Source organism: Erithacus rubecula (genome assembly GCF_903797595.1).
Source record: "Erithacus rubecula genome assembly, chromosome: Z".
Lineage (NCBI taxonomy): Eukaryota > Metazoa > Chordata > Aves > Passeriformes > Muscicapidae > Erithacus > Erithacus rubecula.
This window is the reverse complement of record NC_136661.1, coordinates 19,730,295-19,749,459: the sequence shown is the minus strand read 5'-3', so window position 1 is coordinate 19,749,459 and position 19,165 is coordinate 19,730,295. Positions and strand designations below refer to the sequence as shown.

At 36.2% G+C, this 19,165-nt stretch overlaps 1 protein-coding gene across 1 annotated transcript in view; it reads right to left on the bottom strand.

The window, feature by feature from the left end:
* The window catches only part of OXCT1 (3-oxoacid CoA-transferase 1), an 84,816-nt gene that overhangs the window by 36,678 nt on the left and 28,973 nt on the right, over positions 1 to 19,165 (bottom strand). The window contains exons 7-9 of the mRNA XM_079330310.1: positions 18,519 to 18,579; positions 2,925 to 3,032; positions 263 to 374 (exon numbers count right to left, since the gene is read on the bottom strand). Of these exons, the coding sequence (XP_079186436.1) occupies positions 263 to 374; positions 2,925 to 3,032; positions 18,519 to 18,579 (281 nt within the window). The remainder of the gene's footprint in view (positions 1 to 262; positions 375 to 2,924; positions 3,033 to 18,518; positions 18,580 to 19,165) is intronic.

Genomic DNA, 19,165 nt, shown 5'->3' with positions numbered 1-19,165 from the left:
ACAGTACAAATAGTTTCTTTTCCGACTTTTCCAAGAAATCTTTGCAACACATTCAACTGCTTACAAAGCCACTGGACACAAAAACTCCATGCATTTTTTGTCTTAGCATCTCTTCTATTTCAATTGGGTATTAATAAACCGAGATAATCACAGGGTCCAGTAAAAACAATAAGCATGTTAATCATCCTGTTCTAAACAAACCAGATGGGTTTCATATTCTAGTCATCAATCACTTGACCCAATGGCAAGAGCTGAAGGATACCATACATTCCATCCTCAAACTCTAAGGCAGCCCGTTTGATGATCCTCTCCCTCACATTGTCTCCTTTTTTTTGTTTGGCTGTTGAGTCTTCAGGCTTTCGGATTGATAAGCGCTGCAAAATAAGAAGTAATCACAAGTAAAGATTAGAATCCAGATTCTTGCTCCTCAAGACACAAAAGCTTGATTTGTGATTGCACTGAGATACTTAGTCTAAGAATAAAGTTATTTATTCATCTTCTACAAAAAAAGCAACCTTTTATTTTATGCATTCGAGCTTAGCTAAGCCAATGGAGTCATCAAATATCGCCAGTGACAGCCTTATAGCAAAATATTATTTTTTTTTCTGTATTGCCAAGCCTGATACATAGAAAATTGCTGAAGAAGGCACCAAGCATAAGTGCAAATACTAGCAAGTCTGAGATTTATTACCCCAGAGACACCTTAATAGATTCGTAAAATGTCAGCCAAAAATACAAATACCGCTCTCTTTCTGCATTCATTCAATTCAATGAGCTATTCTAGATTTCTAAGGATGAGACAGACAAACGCCATTCATCTAAAGATACTGGTAGCTAAGAATTTTCAAGCATAACTCTCTATAATCTTACACACCCCATGAAGTTGTTTCCTGATATTTTCTCATCTTTAGTTCATGTTTTGTAAATCACATGTAGGTGAAAATGCCATGGCATTCAAGAAGTTCATAACATCCTTCTTTTAAATTATTGTCTACATAGATTATGTTCTTTGCACATCTCTCCCATGCATATAAAATCCCTCTGGGAAACATCATGTCCTGCACCCCTATATGTCTTCATATCCTCTCCTACTTCAGGCTACAATTAACAGATCAGAAACAATTATCCTGTTACTTTTCATCTCCACAAAAGAATTTTTGCAGAGTCACTTTTCCCTTAGGCAGTCAGAAACAGTCAGTATCAATCCTCTTGCACTTCCCATCAACTTCCTTTTCATGCCTTGGCTATTTTCCCTAGAATTGCTTCACTTGCGGATTATGGATAAAGTAAGAACAATTACAGAGGGTTTCTACAGAGCAAAGAGAAGGCTGGATAGAAATTATAGCTGGCTCTGGAGAGACCACTTCTGCACCATGTTAGGCAGGAACTGCTATTTAAAGTCAGTAAGAATTATGACAGACTAGCTTCTCTTTCTTTCTTATATTCCTCATCTTCTCTCACCACTTACCATACTCCATGGTTTTTTGTGTACAGACAGTTAATTCATAAAATTTAATGGGAGAGTAAATAAATCTGCCATTTCCTACCTATACCTAGTGAGAGATGCCATTACCAGAATTGCATAATTGAAATGAATCTCTGTTACAATTTTCCTTGGTAGTTCATAGTAGCTTTCTCCCTCACCACTTTTTTCTGAAGCATATAGGGAAGGGGGCAGATGACTAGGTAGGTATTCACCAGGTATTCAGTAGGTATTGATTAAATAGGTATTCACTTAGGCAGCCAAGATGAAGCAGAAGTAATAGTTTAATAAATGAAAAAAATATTTCTGTCACAAAAGGTAAAAAATCTTTTCTGGGAGATAATGCAGCCATTTAGAAGAAGAAAACAGGCCATTAATTGCAATCTAACCCAACACAACCATAGAGAAAAAAAAGGTTTGACACATCTGTTTGAGGTCAACTACTCAACAACACGCAATATGCTTTTGCAGAATGAACAGATGGAATAAAAAAAAAAGCTTCTTAACCTCAGCATCCACAAAGCAGAATGTTCAGAGAAAAGGCCTTGAACAACTTCCTAGGTCTTTGTGACTTGATTTTAATAACAGAAGTTTAATTATTACAATTCCTTTCTGCACTTTTTTCTCACTGTTTTTTTTTCCTTGTGTCATTTATCTTCCCTTCTACCAGTTTTTCTGATGACAGTTTGAACAATTTCCACCTCCAGAGTATGGAAACAGAGAAGAAATACAGAATTTTCAATTGCACTTTAAAAGCATTGTCACATCACCAAAATGAATATAGGGACATAGCCCGAGTGTGGCAAAGCCACAGAAAGAACAAAGAACAATTACATAATCATCATTTTCTTGGGTGTTTTCAGTGGTGGAACATTATTGCAGCAATTGTAACAGCTGTTGATATCTTTTATTCAGACCAGAAAGTCCACCAGTTAAAAAGTTCCTGATTAAAGAAAAAGGAACAAAGATTTCCAGGACCTTTGCAACATAATTAAATATATGGCACAAAAGAGGCTGAGGGTGGCCCTACGTGCTCACATTAAAAGCTGCCCAGTGGAAAAAAAAGTATCCACTTGCCAAACTCAGATCTTTGTCTAGGTGTTCCTCTTGTTCTATCTACAACAGGTGAACTGAGAGAGGAAAGCAAAATTTAGCAGCATTTTCCACTACATTTTCAACTGCAATGAAGTCATCCAGGGCTACAGGCAGTTACTGTAAATTATTCAGGAACTGAACCATAGAGTCTGAGGTGAAAGAAAGAAGGCTCAATCCTCAGGCCCCCATAAGTACCTATCTAAGCTCCAGTTTTTAGCAAATATTGATGGGTCTTTTTCACACTATTTTCTCAGTGCTATGACTTCGCAGCTAGACTTAAGATCATGCCAATTTTAAAAACACCCCAAATTGAAATGTGCTGTGACTGAGAACCTCAGCTACTTACTTCAATTCTCTTCTCAAACTTCTCTCCTTGTAACAGACGATCAACATAGATTTTGGGAACGTGAATGTCTTCTGGGGCAAATGCTCCTATATCAACAATTTCTTCTACCTACAGAGTTAAAGGGAAAAGGGAAAATATTTAGAAAAAAAAAATTAAGGGGTTTTAATACCAATGAAGTCTTGAAACGAAACATTAAATATACAGCAGATCATGTCAAGAAAACCAAGGAATGGGACAAAATATATAGTCTTAAAAACCAGTTAACTCAGATGCTGATCTGTCCTCTTCTTTCAAAGTATATATCTTCATACAAATTGAAGATAATTTATGTTTTAACAGGCTTATTTTTATGGCCAACTTGAAGAAACATACTGTATACACTTACAGAGTTGTTTGCAACCACAAAAAATTTCTGCCCAAACAGAAGAAAACAATATGCTCTACAATAGAGCATAGGCAGAAGTATTAAATTAGAGGATACAAACATATAAACTGAAATTTTTTCCATCGTGTACTCAAAACTAAAATAGAAAACATTTGAACTGTTATAATGGATTGCAAGAAAGAAGAAAAAAGATTAAGATCTAGAAGTCTTTACAGTTTGGGAAACAGACATTCAGCACAAAGTGACACTGATCCATAGGTAGTAGATTTGAAATGCCACAGGAGCATCACAGGCAATAGGGGTTTCCCTCCTTCTAGGCCTGAGTTGGGGGTGATCCAGTGAGAGACCCTGCTATAGAAAGATAGCAGCAGCACAGACCCTCAGCCATGGCTGGAGCTTTCCCTGACAAGTCTGAGCCACACAGAGCACATGTCACTCTGCCACAAAACTGAGACCAATATTAGTGTTGTTTGCAGTCACATGCAACCACAGAGAAAACATGCAATGTTGGAGCAACAGTCAAAAGTAACCTGCTACACAGGACATAACAATATACTCAAAGATTAAAAGACAGTTTCCAAACTTCTTTATCACCAGGATCCATTAAACTCCTAGAAATGTCCAAAGCCTAATAAGCCCAAAACAAGACCCAGGGTATCATAAGGGTAAAACTCATAACATCTGTCACCAGTGAAGCAACATTAAAGAGTTTAAAACTCAATTTGACATCCTACTGGACAATATGATCAATACTAAAATCTATAGTACATTTGATAGACAATTACCCTCCTACTGTGCCTTGGAATGTGGCAATAAACAAAGAAATCAACCAATTCACCCTAAAGCATGAGAGGGAGAAGAAAAATTTAAAAACTGAAGATCAGATGATCAGGTTTAGATGATCCCTAAAAAAGACTTGGGTTAAAGAGACAGGATGTGCTGTGAAATCTGCAAGGCAAGCATCCTAAGCAAAAGGCAATAACAGCTACAGCAACATCAGCCTCAGTGCTCATGTAGAGCAGTGCACCACATCCAGAAAGCCTTTACCCACAAGATAAGGAGAGACAATCAAATCAGGATCTTGAAAATTCTACTTCGGGTATTCATGAAAAATGCTAGAGTTTCATCCATCACACTTGAGGTATCTAATTTTATATACTCATTTTAAGATTAATACGGAGGCCAGGTCAAGCACAGGGTAAAATTAAAAAGCCTTGAAGCACACAGCTGGACTTTTGGTGCAGTGACTACCATCAGAACATCCTCAAAAGGGAGGAGAAGCAGGAGACAAGACTTTCCAATGAAGCAATAGGCAAGCAGATGATCTGCTACCAGCAGAATTCCCAAATTCACCCTTTCTAATTAAATTTGTCTTCACTTATCAGATGGAAAACTAGGCCTGGGGAATACTAATTGCTCTTGATTTGAACTTTCTCACAGAATAACTGCATTTATTTGCTGCAGCAGCTGAGATTATAAAACCAAAATCTTGGCACAATTCAACAAACTCAAACAGAATTAGGCTGTCAGAAAACTTGACACACTGAGTCTCTCCCCCCACAGAATATACAGAATAAATTATTCATCCAACAATAAATTGTTGGATTTTGTTATCAGTCATGCCATTCTGCTAATTGGTTTGTATTTTGTCTCTTGGGACACAGCAGTCAGCCTGATAGCTTTTCCTCTATTATTTCCAAACATTATCCTAAATGAACATAACACTGCAAACTGTATTTTGTCCTAGGGATTTCAGGTAAGGATCCCTGATGACTTGAACACCTTTCCATGTTCTATCATTATGTGGAATAAGCATCAAATGTAACAAAAATTAAATATGCTCAAATATCTCCACAGCAGAAAAGAGGAATTTGGGAAAGGGATTAAGAATTTGCATGTGATATATGAAAAATTAACTGTTCCAGTTTACACAGAGAAGGGAGAATTCACACAGAGGAAGTACAAACGCCGTCTGAGTGCTCCAGGTCTCTCTGCCAGGGAGCTGCATGGGCTGTCTGCTGTCAGCACTGCCAGGGATGAAGCTGTGCCAGCTGAACGACCCCAGGAAATCTGACTGCTATGGGAATCAGCACCTTAGTGCCTGTGACCATCGCAAGACAAGTCCAAGTGTCTTCCTAGACAAGAATGATACTGCAAACTTAACAGTCCCATCACTAGGTGTATTCACTTCCCTTTCAGGTTTCATATTTCTTTATGAGTCGGCTCTGTAACACCTCTGTAGACGAAGCCTCAAGGAGAAAGGCAGGAGTGCATCCATATTAATAATTCAAAGGATGTGTGTGAGTTTTTCTCCTGCTTTGCTCTCATCTTACCTATGCTTCTGTTCTTTCTTTTCTGTACTCACCCTGCCTCAGGCTTTATTTTGTAACATACAGAAGAATCTTTGTAAACATCAAAAATCATTATGTCATCTCACCCAAGAGACATGAAGTCTGACAAAGCATAGAGAGGGAACTAATCAGGGCAGACCACCTCCTGTACTCTTTGTAATTAGAAAATCAAAATTTTTTTAGAATGCCTTGATGATCTGAAATCATCATTTCATCGAAGTGCAAAAAGACAGAAAATGTTTACATTTTTCTAAAATGTAAGTCTGGGAGACAACAAGGGCTGACTTCCCGTTTCTGGGAAGGCTCTGATGCCCGATTCAAAATCCTTTCATTGTTTCAAGAGTTTCACAGTATTGGAGGTTTCTTCCTGGGGATAGTGCTCATGCAGATCTTCTCTCATTACTGACAGTGGAAGGAGGATGAATGAATTCAGTCATTTCTGAACACTGGTTTATCTGTAAGTACACCCAGAACATCAAAGCTGTTCTCCACCATGATTCACAGGAGCCTTCTGTCATTTCTTTTGGTACCAACACTCACTGAGGCAGCGGTCATTTGCTTTACAATATCACTTCCTTCTGTAATTTACATCTGCTTTTCCTTTGTAAAGCAATTTGAATTCTTTTTCCTTACAGAAATTCAGCTATTATTCTAGTTTTATTTCAGAATTTCTGAAGGATTCCAGAGAAAAAAAGGGAACCTTGATAGTTATGGACTTCCAGTAACAAAAATTAAAAATTATGGTTCCTTACCAGTAAAACAACAAACTATTCAGGCCAAGACACTCAAAAATAAAAAGACCTCTGTTTCAAAATATTCCTTTTATCTATTTCTGCAGCCTAATTATGTACTTTTTGATATGTTAAATGTTTTCAGCTGGTTTAGTTTTAAATCTCAGTTTTCATAAAACTAAACTATAACCAGAAATTACAATATAATTCCTTATTGCAGAAAAAAAATCAAAACCATGTGCTTATGAAAGAAAGAAAGAGATGGGGGAGAATCAGAGCCTAACAATCCTATGCATTTTTAAGTAGCTTATTTTTACACTAACTTTTTAAAATCTCCCTATCACTATCTTAATTATCTTAGTTCACTTCAGTTCTTCAAACTGAAACAAAGATAATTCCTAGCAGAATGCTAGTAAAATAAAACACTACGGTTGGTTAAATGTCCAAGACAACAAGAGGAATGAAATAAAATTTAGCCATGTAGATGCTCAAGACAAACTCATCAGTACATATCTTCAGTTTACTACTGGAACGGTCAGGATGTCACCGAAAAATTCATTGTAACAAAAAAATCTTTTGAGAAAACTTAAAATAGAGAGTAAGAGCTATAGGAATAAATTTTATGCATCTGCATTCGAGGTCACAGAAATTGTGATCAGCCATTCATGATGGTTAATGGCAAACAAGAAGGGAAAAAACAGTTAATATTAATTGTTTAGACTGAATTTCTCAAAAAGCTTTGATATCTTAAAACTGTGAAATACACTCTGAAAACAGTTCACTAGAAATTAAGAACAAACTATACAAACTTTCTTAACTACAGAAAAAAGTAAAACAGGTTACTGAGTTCTGCAAGCAGGGAAATGAAATAGAGGATCCCCTGAGTTCAGTACTTTCTTTTGTAAGATCAGACAGACCATGAAATTTCTATTCCTGTCAAAATCCTACAGTAATGGAATGTCAGCCAGTCAATATCCATCCCAAAAGAGAGACTTTAATAACTTTAAAGCCAAGGAACTACCAAATGGCCTTATAAAGCACGTCTTGATCAACAATTACATTATGGTCACATCAGACTTCAAATAAATGTTTTCATAATCATACTGTAGGGCAGAGAACAGTAAAAACCTGTAAAGTTCATATTTGTTAGAGAACCTTTCACACAGTGAGCCAGTCTGGGTCACAATGAAGGTCCACTTAGCCAAATAGCCCTTCTTAGCAATGGGATCTTAAAAGGCAGTGTGGTATTTCTGGTTATATTCTCCCAGCTGCTAACAATGCATCAGTAGCAGGATGTCCTCAGACAGAGGCTGGACATACATCACCTTCTTCATAGCTTCTGATGAGCCAGGAACTAATTGTTTTCTCAGAAACCAAGAGACTCTATTGGTGCATGTCTTCAATGTAACTATTATGAAAAACATTTCTTATTACCTCTTGTAATTTCACTGCGTGCTCCCTTCTCTGTGCCACATAGGAACAGCACACAGCAGTTCTTTATTTGTCTCTTTCATGCTGTTGAGAATCTTATGTACCTTTATGTGTTTTCCTTCTTTCTAGTAGACTGGTATCCTCTATAAATACCACAGAGTAAAACAGTGAGATCTGTTGCCAGTATTTTGTATCTGATGATTAGGAAAGCAAAACTGACAAATCTCCTACATTTGTCTCAGGTTTTTTGTCGTGTGGCTACAGATCCTCCTAAATCAGGAGCTCCTGCTAAAATTCACCTTTGTTTTCCCTGTTCTAAATCTCCTCAATTACCACCTCCACTTGTAGTTGCCTCAGGCTTAATCCCCTCTCACACTTCTCTGCACCTGCTGCCTGTTTCCTCCAACAGCCCCTTTCCATTCCACACATTTGATATCTTCCTCCATGTTGTACTGCCAACAGCAGAGAAGAAAACAGAGCAGTAAATTACCTGCTCTAGGTATTCACACACAGCAGCTCCAGAATAAATACCACAAAGAAAAAAGGAAGCATACTTGGTTATCTGCAAAGGTATGTATATGTAAAGCTGTGTGCATGAATGGAAGAATATGAAAAATTTAACCACCAGTCTCTGAAGAGCTTCTCCCATAAAAGTACATAAAACTGCATTCCAGAAATTTTTAAGCTAGTCACATATTAGCACAGTAAGGATACACAATAGCCTTCAGTTTCAAGAGCTTGTTCAAGGTCTGAAGATCCTGATGTTTCTCAAAGAAGTTCCTTCATTAAATTGATGGAATGTTTGTTGTTTGATTGCTTATTTGATGACTTGCACTAATATGTCTACACAGTTCTGTATCCACTAAAAATTTAAAGTAAGATAGCTGTTTTCTTATTTCCTTAAATTCATTCATTTGGACTGTACTCCATTATTTTGTGTTAAAATTACCCAAATTGAAAGCATGAGATATTACTTTAAGATCGTCAGTCCAGCAGCCCCAGCATTCCCAGACAAAGCAGGTTCCTACTGCAGGCACATCTAGGCAGTGATTCCTTCCGAAACCCTGTGGTTGCTCTGATATAGTTCATCAGTGAACTCCTGCTGGCTGTGATCACATTTTGTGACTTCTGCTTTCTTGATGAAATGAGGTGATAAACCACACAATTTATATTCAATACCTAGGCTCTTTACTCAAAATAAAACATAACCATCCATGTGGGATATATACAAAATCATCTTCTCACATCTGGAGATGGAAATTTTGGAAAATACTTTTTTAGATTACATAGAATCATTATCACAGAATTAAATAATGGGAAAAGAGCCAGAAGACAACAAACAAAACTCCCACAATCAGTGAATATGGTCTTCATTTGCTAAGGGCCAGTTAATAGCAGAAGAACCTGTTTAATCCATACTCTGCTGAATTAGGGGACTGACTGCATCCCACATACTTCCACTCCAGAGCAGAACAGCTGCTAACAACATGAACTCTACTGGGATAAAATCGAAAATTTTTGCAAATATAAAAACATACATTGCTTTAAATACATTGTTGCTGTATTTGGTCAATTATTTTCAAATTGCTTCAGATTCAAAGCCTTTGAACTTAATAGAAGGTAAAAATAAATAACTGACATTTTTTATTATAATTATTCGCATTTTACCAGCAATAACTGAACCCCAAAAAATCCCAACCATAATCACAACAAAAGATTTTATTTTCTTACTAACATCAGAGAAATGACAAATGAAAAGAGACTAGAAGAGCTCTTATATCCTACGCATTCCAAGAAATGTAACTTAAAGGTCAGGAGATAAATTTAAGCTTTACTTTCAAAAATTAAATAAGTGGAATTTAAATGCTGAAGCATGAGGTAGAAAAGTAGCATAAAATTAAATTTAAAAAATCAGAGATCTAATTGCACTCTCCAAGAAGGTGACTTTTGTATTCTACAGTCTATTTAAGTGCAAATAAATCTCAGATTTAAAGAAAGTCTCTAACTAAGGATCAGACCAGAGCATGGTTAGCTGAAGATATATAGGAAGGTAATACCAGTATTAGTAGCTGGTTTGTAGCTAATTATGTTGCTGGTTCTCTCTGGTATGAAAAAGAAACCATGCAGGTATTTAAAAAAAAAGGTATCAAAAAGTTAACTTCACCCCAAAATGTCATGTTCTATGCATACCTCCATTAGTCCTCCTTATTTCAGATGTTCATTAGAGACAATGGTAATTTACAAAGAGTTCTGAAAATGAGAACATGCTACCACTTTGTTTCTCAACACATAATTAGTGTTTCATTAGAATTAGTCCATTTCACCTTCAGAATCATAGCAGACATCCCAACTTTCCAAAATATGCAAGATAAATAAACTTCTCTACAGTTCTGAGGAAGAAGGTAGTCAGGGTATCTTTCAAGGAAAAGTTTGAAAGAAAAACAATTTATGTGGCTTAGACACTTTCAACAGACCACAGAAATGTGCATATAAAGAGATGATCAGTAATAAATTTTAAGGAGAATTAAAGTTTTCTTGCACTTAATCATTATCCTTTCCAAAAGCTGCCTGGAAAAAAGAGCAATAGACACATATGAAAATTAAAAAATAAAACAAAAACAAGAATAAAGTGCTTTATAAAAGCACTCTATTATTATTATTTGAAGCTCAGAGAAACATTTAAATCAGTCATTCAAACTATAAAATTGGAATTTTTTGCTAATCATAGGCTAATGAGAAAATTTTGATTCCACTAGAAATGGTGAAATATTGTCCTGAGCTCAAGTGTTCCTTATCCCATTGCTTACACAGCCAATTGGCTACATATCTCCACCATTCAAATCAGGATTATTTCACGGAATTATCTGAGTATGGAAGGGACCCACAAGAATCAGAGTGAAACTCTTAAGTGAATAGCCCATATGGGGATCAAACCCACAACTTTGGCATTACCAGCACCATGCTCTGACCAGCTGAGGTAATCTGCTCCTGCCTTTGCCTTTCTCCAACAAGGAGAAGAAAGCTAATAAAATGCATTTGACCTATTCCAAAGCTTATCAAGAAGGAGGAGTGTGCTTGTTTCTCCATAATAAAATCCCAGGAACACCTGCTCAAACATGAAGTTGTTTTAAGGTTTGTTTAGTTACTGCTTTCTCCACATGAATTAGAAGTGGTAAACCAAGGATCTTAGTATCTAATTCATGGGGATATAAATGGGAGTGCATTTCTATACACTGGACACCCTGAGTGCAAGTTCTCTATAACAGAATTTAATGAAGTTTTGAAGAGGAAATAAAACAAAACAAAACAAAGAAAACCACAGACACAAAAAAATCCTACCAAAACACAAACACACTGAAAAGAAAAAAAAAACAAAAAAACAAACAAATAAGGAAGCCTAGGAAACTGTTCAGGACACGGAAAAGGAAATCTACTCTCTTTACTCTGTTGTCCTTGTTCATTCTTTTACCATTGTCTGCAGCCTGAAAAATCAGCATGATTTAAGTCAAGACAGTCTTGGTACTACAACCCATAACTTCTCTTTAAATATTCACTTTTTTTACTGAGGAATTCAATAGCATTTGCAGGGGAGGCATGCTGCAAGAGCTAAAAGGATGCTGTTGAAATCTGAGCTACCAATTCAATCACTCAAAAATTTTTATTCCAATAGTTATAGGCATATCACCTGAAAAGATACATTTGCTTCATGTCAACAAATTTTTGGAAGATTTTCAGTTTGGAAGTTAAATCTTTCTCATTCTATACCAGAAATTTTCATTAAAGATGTTAATAGCACAGAAAACAAATTAATGCTTTAAGATACCAGGATAAATGTTTACAAATTCCTCAAATCATGCCTAAAACTCTCCCATCTTTTCAGAGCTATAATAATGCATGATTTTAAATGCGATGACAGGTAAGTCATTGATTGATCCAACATCTTATACACAAAGCTGAGCTGAAAAGTTAGAGTATTGCAAATTTAATTTTCAAATTCTCATGATAGAAGACACAAGTACTGTTAGTGAAATATACTTCAAATGCACAGTCTATGAGGATTTCCATAAAATATTATGAAAAACCCTCTAAATTTAGCTTTAAAAGCAAACAGAGGCTTCCCATCAGTTTATCCAGCACAGACTTCCTGGCAATCTGCAGTATCTACTGATTAACCAGGAGCTTGCTTTTTCTTGTTCTTTTTGAATATCATATTTGTTCTTAATATATGTGACAAGGATAAAAGTATTTTTTTTTATTGAAGAACATATTCACATCTGCAATGAACTCATAAAGCTGAATGCTGAGAAAACTCATGATATGCATTCAAGAAAGTATAATTTAGAAAGGAATCAAATATAAGAGAATGATTTTAAAAAACAAATTCCATCAGTATATTATGAGCAGGTAAAACTACCTGAACAGCAGTCAGCAATAATTTGATCTGCTATGAATTTTAACTACTTAATATTCACAACTTGAGCAATGAAGTGCCAAATTTGAAGCTGTTTAATTAGACGTTATATATAAAAGAAAAGCAACGGCAGGGAAAAAATACCCAACACCAGAAAAAAAAGAACAACAGTAAAAAAGCCAACAAAAACCCCATCCAAGCAAACATCAACAAACCCCACACAGTAAAATTAACTATTAAAGAAGTTTACTTCCTTGAAAATCATAGAATAGAACAGAGTCATAAATAGAATGTGTTGTGTTGGAAAGGACCCATTAGGATCATCAAGTCCAACTCCTGGCCTGGCAGAAGTCACCCCAATAATCACACCATGAGTAAGAAGTAAGTTAACATGAACATGTGACATTAACTCCCTTCTAGTCCAGTACTTCTCATATTCTAGTACTTTTATAATCATTCTAAGGTAGTGTGTACCATAACTGTACAAATGTTTTGGTTTTCTATTCTGTTTTTGATAAGCACAAGCACACACAGAAGCAAGGAATCAAACACAATGAAGGGAAATAAAACCAACAAAAGAGTATTCAAGACTGAGGGTGGGATTCTTTCTGGCAAACTAAATTTGTTGGGGCAATGGTGTGCAAATATTTCTCGGAGCTGCTTTTCTACAACAATACTAATAGTCCCTGAATTTCAACTCCAAACCTTCTCTGATTTGCTCTTTAACTTTCTGGCATCATTACAGCCACCAAACTGGTATTTAACTTTGCTCAAAACTGTAGGAAAAAAGGCATCAAGCACTTCATTCTTCGTTGTAATTTGCACTGATAATTTTATTCCCTTCATTGAGTGGTGATGTATTCTTGGTCTCCCAGTCCAGTATGCATGTGTGCTTAAAAAGATTTCTTGCTACTTTCAAGTATTTTTTATTTTGTACTGGGCTGGATATTTCTTAGAAGCTTAAGCTTTTTGTTTTGCCTTGGCTTTGTAATGCTTAGCCTCAGACATCTGACCTTGATTCTCACTTTCCATCATGTTTCTTTTCTGTGTTTGAGATTCCAATGATTGTGATCAAGGTCTAACTCCTACTGTTCTTTCAATATTTCCCCCATGTTGGAAAATTTTATTCTGAAACTCATTGACACAGTCTTTTCCTTACATATTTTTTTTCCTTGCTGTACCTCCCAGAATGCTTCATCAATCCAAGTCTTTGAGCCTATTACATCAGCCCTCTCAAGAGACATTCCTGATATTTTGCTGTTTTCCCTTCTATATTTTCTAAGAATCATGAGCTCGTATTTCAAAGCTGCTCTCCCACAAGTGTTCACTCAAATCTTTCAATGAAGATTTTTCTGGTTAAGTTTTTTGTAATGTCTATACATTATATTTGGGTTCTCTAAATTCAGATCCACCAGCATCCCGGATTCAGGATTTAGCCAAGGCCTAGGCATGTAAATACACAGTCAAAATCCCCAACTACTTCCATGTTCAGGATACCAAGTTTTCTATATTTATTTTATATATATATACATATATATACATATAAATTGTATTATATGAGCATATTATGGCAACTAGAATTATACTGTCACTTTTGCCAAAAGCAGCTGGTAATGTGGCAGGACTAAGTAGCTCAGTGTCCATCCTGTGACAAATAGGATTCTCAAAAAAAGCATTTCCCCCATTGTAGATCCACAGGACACTCTCTCACAGCTATTGCCCAAGCACACACAGACTCATCATAGCAATTAAATAATATCAACAAAAGCTATAGCAACACAAAAGCTCAGTGGTTGCACAGAGGGACTTCAATTCTATTTCCTTCATCCTGATCTGTGGTTTCACAGAAACACACACTAATATAAAGGCTGTACCTGTCCCAAAGCTGTCCTCCACCAGGGTTCACTTTTGAGTTCCATGGCTAGAGGATCCAAGGGACAAAAAATTCATATTAAAGTGATTCTATAAAGTGATTGTTACACTTTAAAGCGGTACTTACAGGCTTTTTATAGTAAAATGTCACTGTGCAAAAATCTTGAAGAATTCCTCAGAACAGAGCTGTGCATGTGAGGAAAGTTTTGCCACTGTTAAAGCATTTGGAGGAGTAGACATACACACACAAAAAAGGTTCATTTCCAGTTTCCTCTATAAAACCAAATGCCATGATTTAGCACAGATAACAGGATACAAATAGCTTATTTCAGTCTGATTCTGTCCCTTAGTGCCACGCAGTTCATTGTACCTGAGAAAATGGTGCTCACTGATGTGGCTGTGTTGTTACTAAGCAACCAGAGATAAAATGCAGGGCTTAATGATTTTTATTTAATGCATTTTTATGAGAAAGTACACTCTCTTTTTTTCCCTCCCCTGATATTATTTGAGGTGCAAATACTATTTACCCAAGGAGATATATTTAGCCATCTTCTGTGATCTGAACAAGAAAATTATTCAAACTGGATATTCAAACAGCCAGTCAATAAATATTTCTAAACATATTGACCATTACCACTACCAAACACTTTCACGGTGGCAGTAGCTGAGATCCCAAACCATTTCACCAGGGAAAAATATTCAGTAGGTCTCACAGCAGAGAATAACAAGAAAACAGACAAGAGCCCAGGGTTATTTGGAACAGTTACAGACATTTATGTACGCTGTTGTGGCAGAAAGCAAGAGCCCGTGCCTTTATCATGCTTTCCCATGCTGCCATGACACCACACCTGGCAAGGTCACACTATGTCTTCTCCTGTGGCTTTGGGTAGCCCCAATTCCCTACAAAAAAGAGGAGTCATGACCAAAAACCCTGGTGGGGCTCTGCTCAGAGGGGTCTCTACAGGGAGATGTACACATTATGACGCACCCTGTTATCACAGTCTTTGCCCTAGCAGTCAGCACACATCCAAGAGGCCTCCCTGCAAACCCAAGATGCCTCACAGTCCATTTCCCATCACAAAATTCAAGGGCTCTGTTGAGGGTCCTGACAGTAGTGACACCTCCTCAATTCAGCCTGACCTTCACTCAACAGTGTTGGAAGTGTTACCACATCTGTAACACTACACCAATTACTTCACATGCAATGTTCTTCCTTTCAATCCTTACAAGAGCTGGTGGCTTCATGTAACTTCTGACCATCGAGTTTCTTTTGTATTGGCCAATTTCTCAACTCTCCCATCTTTGCTACAGAAGCAGGAAAGTGATTATAGATCTGAAAAAAATCCTGAAAGCCTCAGGCTGAGAGTGTGTATGAGAGCTCAGGTTCAAACAAAGCTACAGGTTTGATTGCGTGCTTAGCTTCTGCAAGATCTGCAAGATGAAGTGAGAAGCAGATGAATTCCCTGTATCATTTCCCTTTTATATACAAATAAAGCCAAAACAACTGATGCTCCCAACATTATTTAGCAGTTGTGTCTGCAAAGGTTAACCTCCAAATAACAGAAATCATGCAATTCAGATGGAAAATTTTTTTTGACCTTTAATAATAGGTCATCTTCAAATTAAAGTAGAAATTACATTGGACTTAGCACAGTTAGATTTTGATAGACAGTTATCTGTTCCTCAGATAACCCATCCTTATTATCTTGATATCAGGTTCTACTCCCTCTCACTCCGATAAATAAAAGAGATGCATCCAACAGTTCAAAAAATTTGTGCAGATCAGTAAGCACTTGTTGCATTTCATTAGAAGCTTATAATCAATGCATTTCTGATCCCAAAATGAGTACTGAATAGCTACTTCTGACTATCTGCCTATTCAAAATAAACAAGGCTCAAAGTTTAATCTGACATTTAAAAAAATCAGTAATTCTTAACTGTGTGTCCCAAACATAAGAGGTAATGGTACAGTCTGACTTGCTCCTTCTTCAGACACCTCAATGCACAGCCAATCTTGCTTCTCACAATATAGGAGAATTTTTAAGCAAACAATAGTTATCAGTCTGAGTTTGAGAAGTGGAGGATTTTTATCTCTTGTCTCTTTTTCTTTCCTCTTAACCTTCACATCCATAAAATTTGTCTGCCTTTGAATTGTTACAATTATTGTCTGTCTGTACTTCAGATAAGAGTGTCTAAAACACCACACAGACTAAAACTAGAGAACAGCAGCATTAAGTAAAGAAAGTCTTTCACTGTGTATGCGTGTCAGATTTCACAGCTCCTCATGTTAACTTAGCAGAACATGTTAACAAATGTAATTTATTTCCAGTTAACTTCCTATTTTCAACAAGTTCACAAATAGATTGAGATTGGATTTCCAGTTTATATTTCATTAGTTTCTCATCATTAGTACCACCAGTATCTTGCTATGCCAAATGCCATTCCACATTTGTATCAATGATTAGAAACTAAAGTAAATCTCAGGAAGGTGGGAAACAATCCTGAAAACCCCAGTTAAGCACTTTATCTTTGAAGCCTGACCTGTGGCTTTTTTGATGAAAAGGAGCAGGGGTGGCTTCAAGTCTCTACTCCTCAAGACTAGAACTGTCTGCTTAAATTCAATTAAATGTTCAGTCAGTGAAAAACAGAAACAGAACTGGGAACAAACACCAGAATTTAGAAATCCCCACTGCCAAGAAAGATCTGAATTACTACCCTACACAAATTCTTATCTTCTCCCTGTAAATGGGAGTGAGAATTTCAATCTTCAGCCTTGAACAATATTAACTAAGAAGCCGGGCAAAGCTCAAATTTTTAGTTGCCTCAGTTCCCTATTGATGAGCTAAGACAGTTTATAGTGCCCATACTGAGGATGTATTAGACACCATATAGAAATATTTCCTTCTGATACCCTGGGATTTAACTCTTAAACCCAAACACAACATTCTGAACTCCACTTTGAAAGAATGAAAAGTTAAATCAAGGGTGGTTCAAAATATTTGTTCTAAATATGGGGATTTGCATCTTCATCTAATTTGTCCATAAAAAAAACAGAATTGTAAGGTAATATTAATAATGCTTCTTGGAGAAAGACTGACAGTTTTTCAAATGGTATTAAAATGCAATAGGATTCAAAGTGGACACAGTTCACAGCAGATCTACTAACAACTGATAAATGGAATTACAGCAAGAATGATGTCACATCAGTTGCTCACTGACAAGAAAATTTTACCCTATCATACATGGATAGAAGAGCAGAAAGATAGAATGAGATGGAATGTAGGTGGAAGGCTTTGATTTACTTAAATTCTTTAAATGCCAGACTGAACAAGATATAAAGGACAAGTGTCTAGAAGGAAAGATTCTTTATTTAATTTTTAAATAGAAGAATGCTTGAAACCTTTCTTAAAAACAAAATATGAAAATGTTTTGCTGCATTGCCACTATAAGTCATGTGGCAAATACCATGATATTTTTTGTGATTGTTCTGTAAGGCACAAAGAAATAACTGAAGTTCCCAAATGTATTATCCAGAGATGCTTATATAACAAATATATTTTCCAAATAACATCTTATAAGCAAACAAACAAAAACTAAGCCAACCCCCAAAACAAACAAACAAAAAACCCTGAAGAAATAAAAGCCTCTTCCATAAACCATTTACTAGAAATAGTCTAGAAGAATTTGTCTTGATCATACTGCCAAACTGTATTTAGCTTTTATTAGGCATATATAAAAACTTATCAGAGAGTGAAGAAAAACCTAATAGAAGAGTCTATCTTTTACACATTGCTATGCCTTAGCAACTCTGCAGGCACCAATATTTTTCCAGTGTAGGCTGCTTCATGTTTTTAAATATTATCATTTCAGACAAAGTGAAAGGGCAAAAAGACTGGAAGAAATTTCTAGATCAGCTAATTCATCCTCTTTCTCAAGACACAGCCAAATGTCTGTGTCTCATTGTGGACTGATATTTTAGAGACCATGAATGTGATAGCTCTATGGCTTGCCTGATCTGTGTTGTTACATACATGATTTTATTTTCCAAAGATTTTGCATAAAGTCTTGTGTGAATCTTCTGAAGCATAGTCTAAGCCTACTCTTTCTCTCTTTCATTCACATACTACTTTATTTAACAAATTTGAAGGTTCATGCTTTGTTTCCCTTTCTACGACCGATCACAATGAACACAAAGTCCTGGCAGCATCACATGTACAGCTACAAAGGAATTAATCACCAAAACAGAGCATAGTGGCAGGAGAAGGCAATCCAAGGAGAGAGGTTAGACCACTGTCCCTGATTTGAAATCCTGCAATGATCTGAAATCCCCGCAGTCTGTCTCCAGAATGCCATGTAAGATAAAGGGGTATGTTGGGTATACCACTATAGGTATATTGGTATATAATTTCCTACCTCTACTACAGTAGTCTTTGCAGCTTTGCACATAGGCTGGTTGAAGTTTCTTGCAGTTTTCCTGGTGAAAAAAGAAAGAAAATGAATAAATATTAAAGGACATAACAGTACAACAAAAGACTTTTCAGAGGAAAAGTCTTACATTTACACTTCAGCTACTAGAGGAATGTCTGTATTTTAAGCATCATGAAGTTTTTTGCCAAATAGCTGGAGAACTAATGGAAAAAAAGTACAAGGTATAAAAAAGCATTACGGAATTGTATAGATGCATCTGAAATGAAATCATATTTTGCTACATTAGGACTTCTTTTGAGTTCTAATCAGCACACTGTTTAATTGAAATTGGGTATGTTATCGATATTTTCATTTATTGGATCCAAAAGCAGCAGCAAGCTGGACTTTGTACAATGCCATTATTTCACCACACTAAAATGAAAATTATCTCCACAGGCCTAACAATCTCTCCAGTGTGCTTTCCTAACCCAGACTAGGATTTGTGATAGCACTTTACCTGGTAGTAAATGTAATTCAATTATCTTTAAAAAAAAAAAAAAAAAAAAAAAAAAAAAAAAGCAAAAACCAACAACAACAAAAACAAACAAAAAAACAAACAACGACAACAACAAAAACAACCTGTGTCAGTTTTG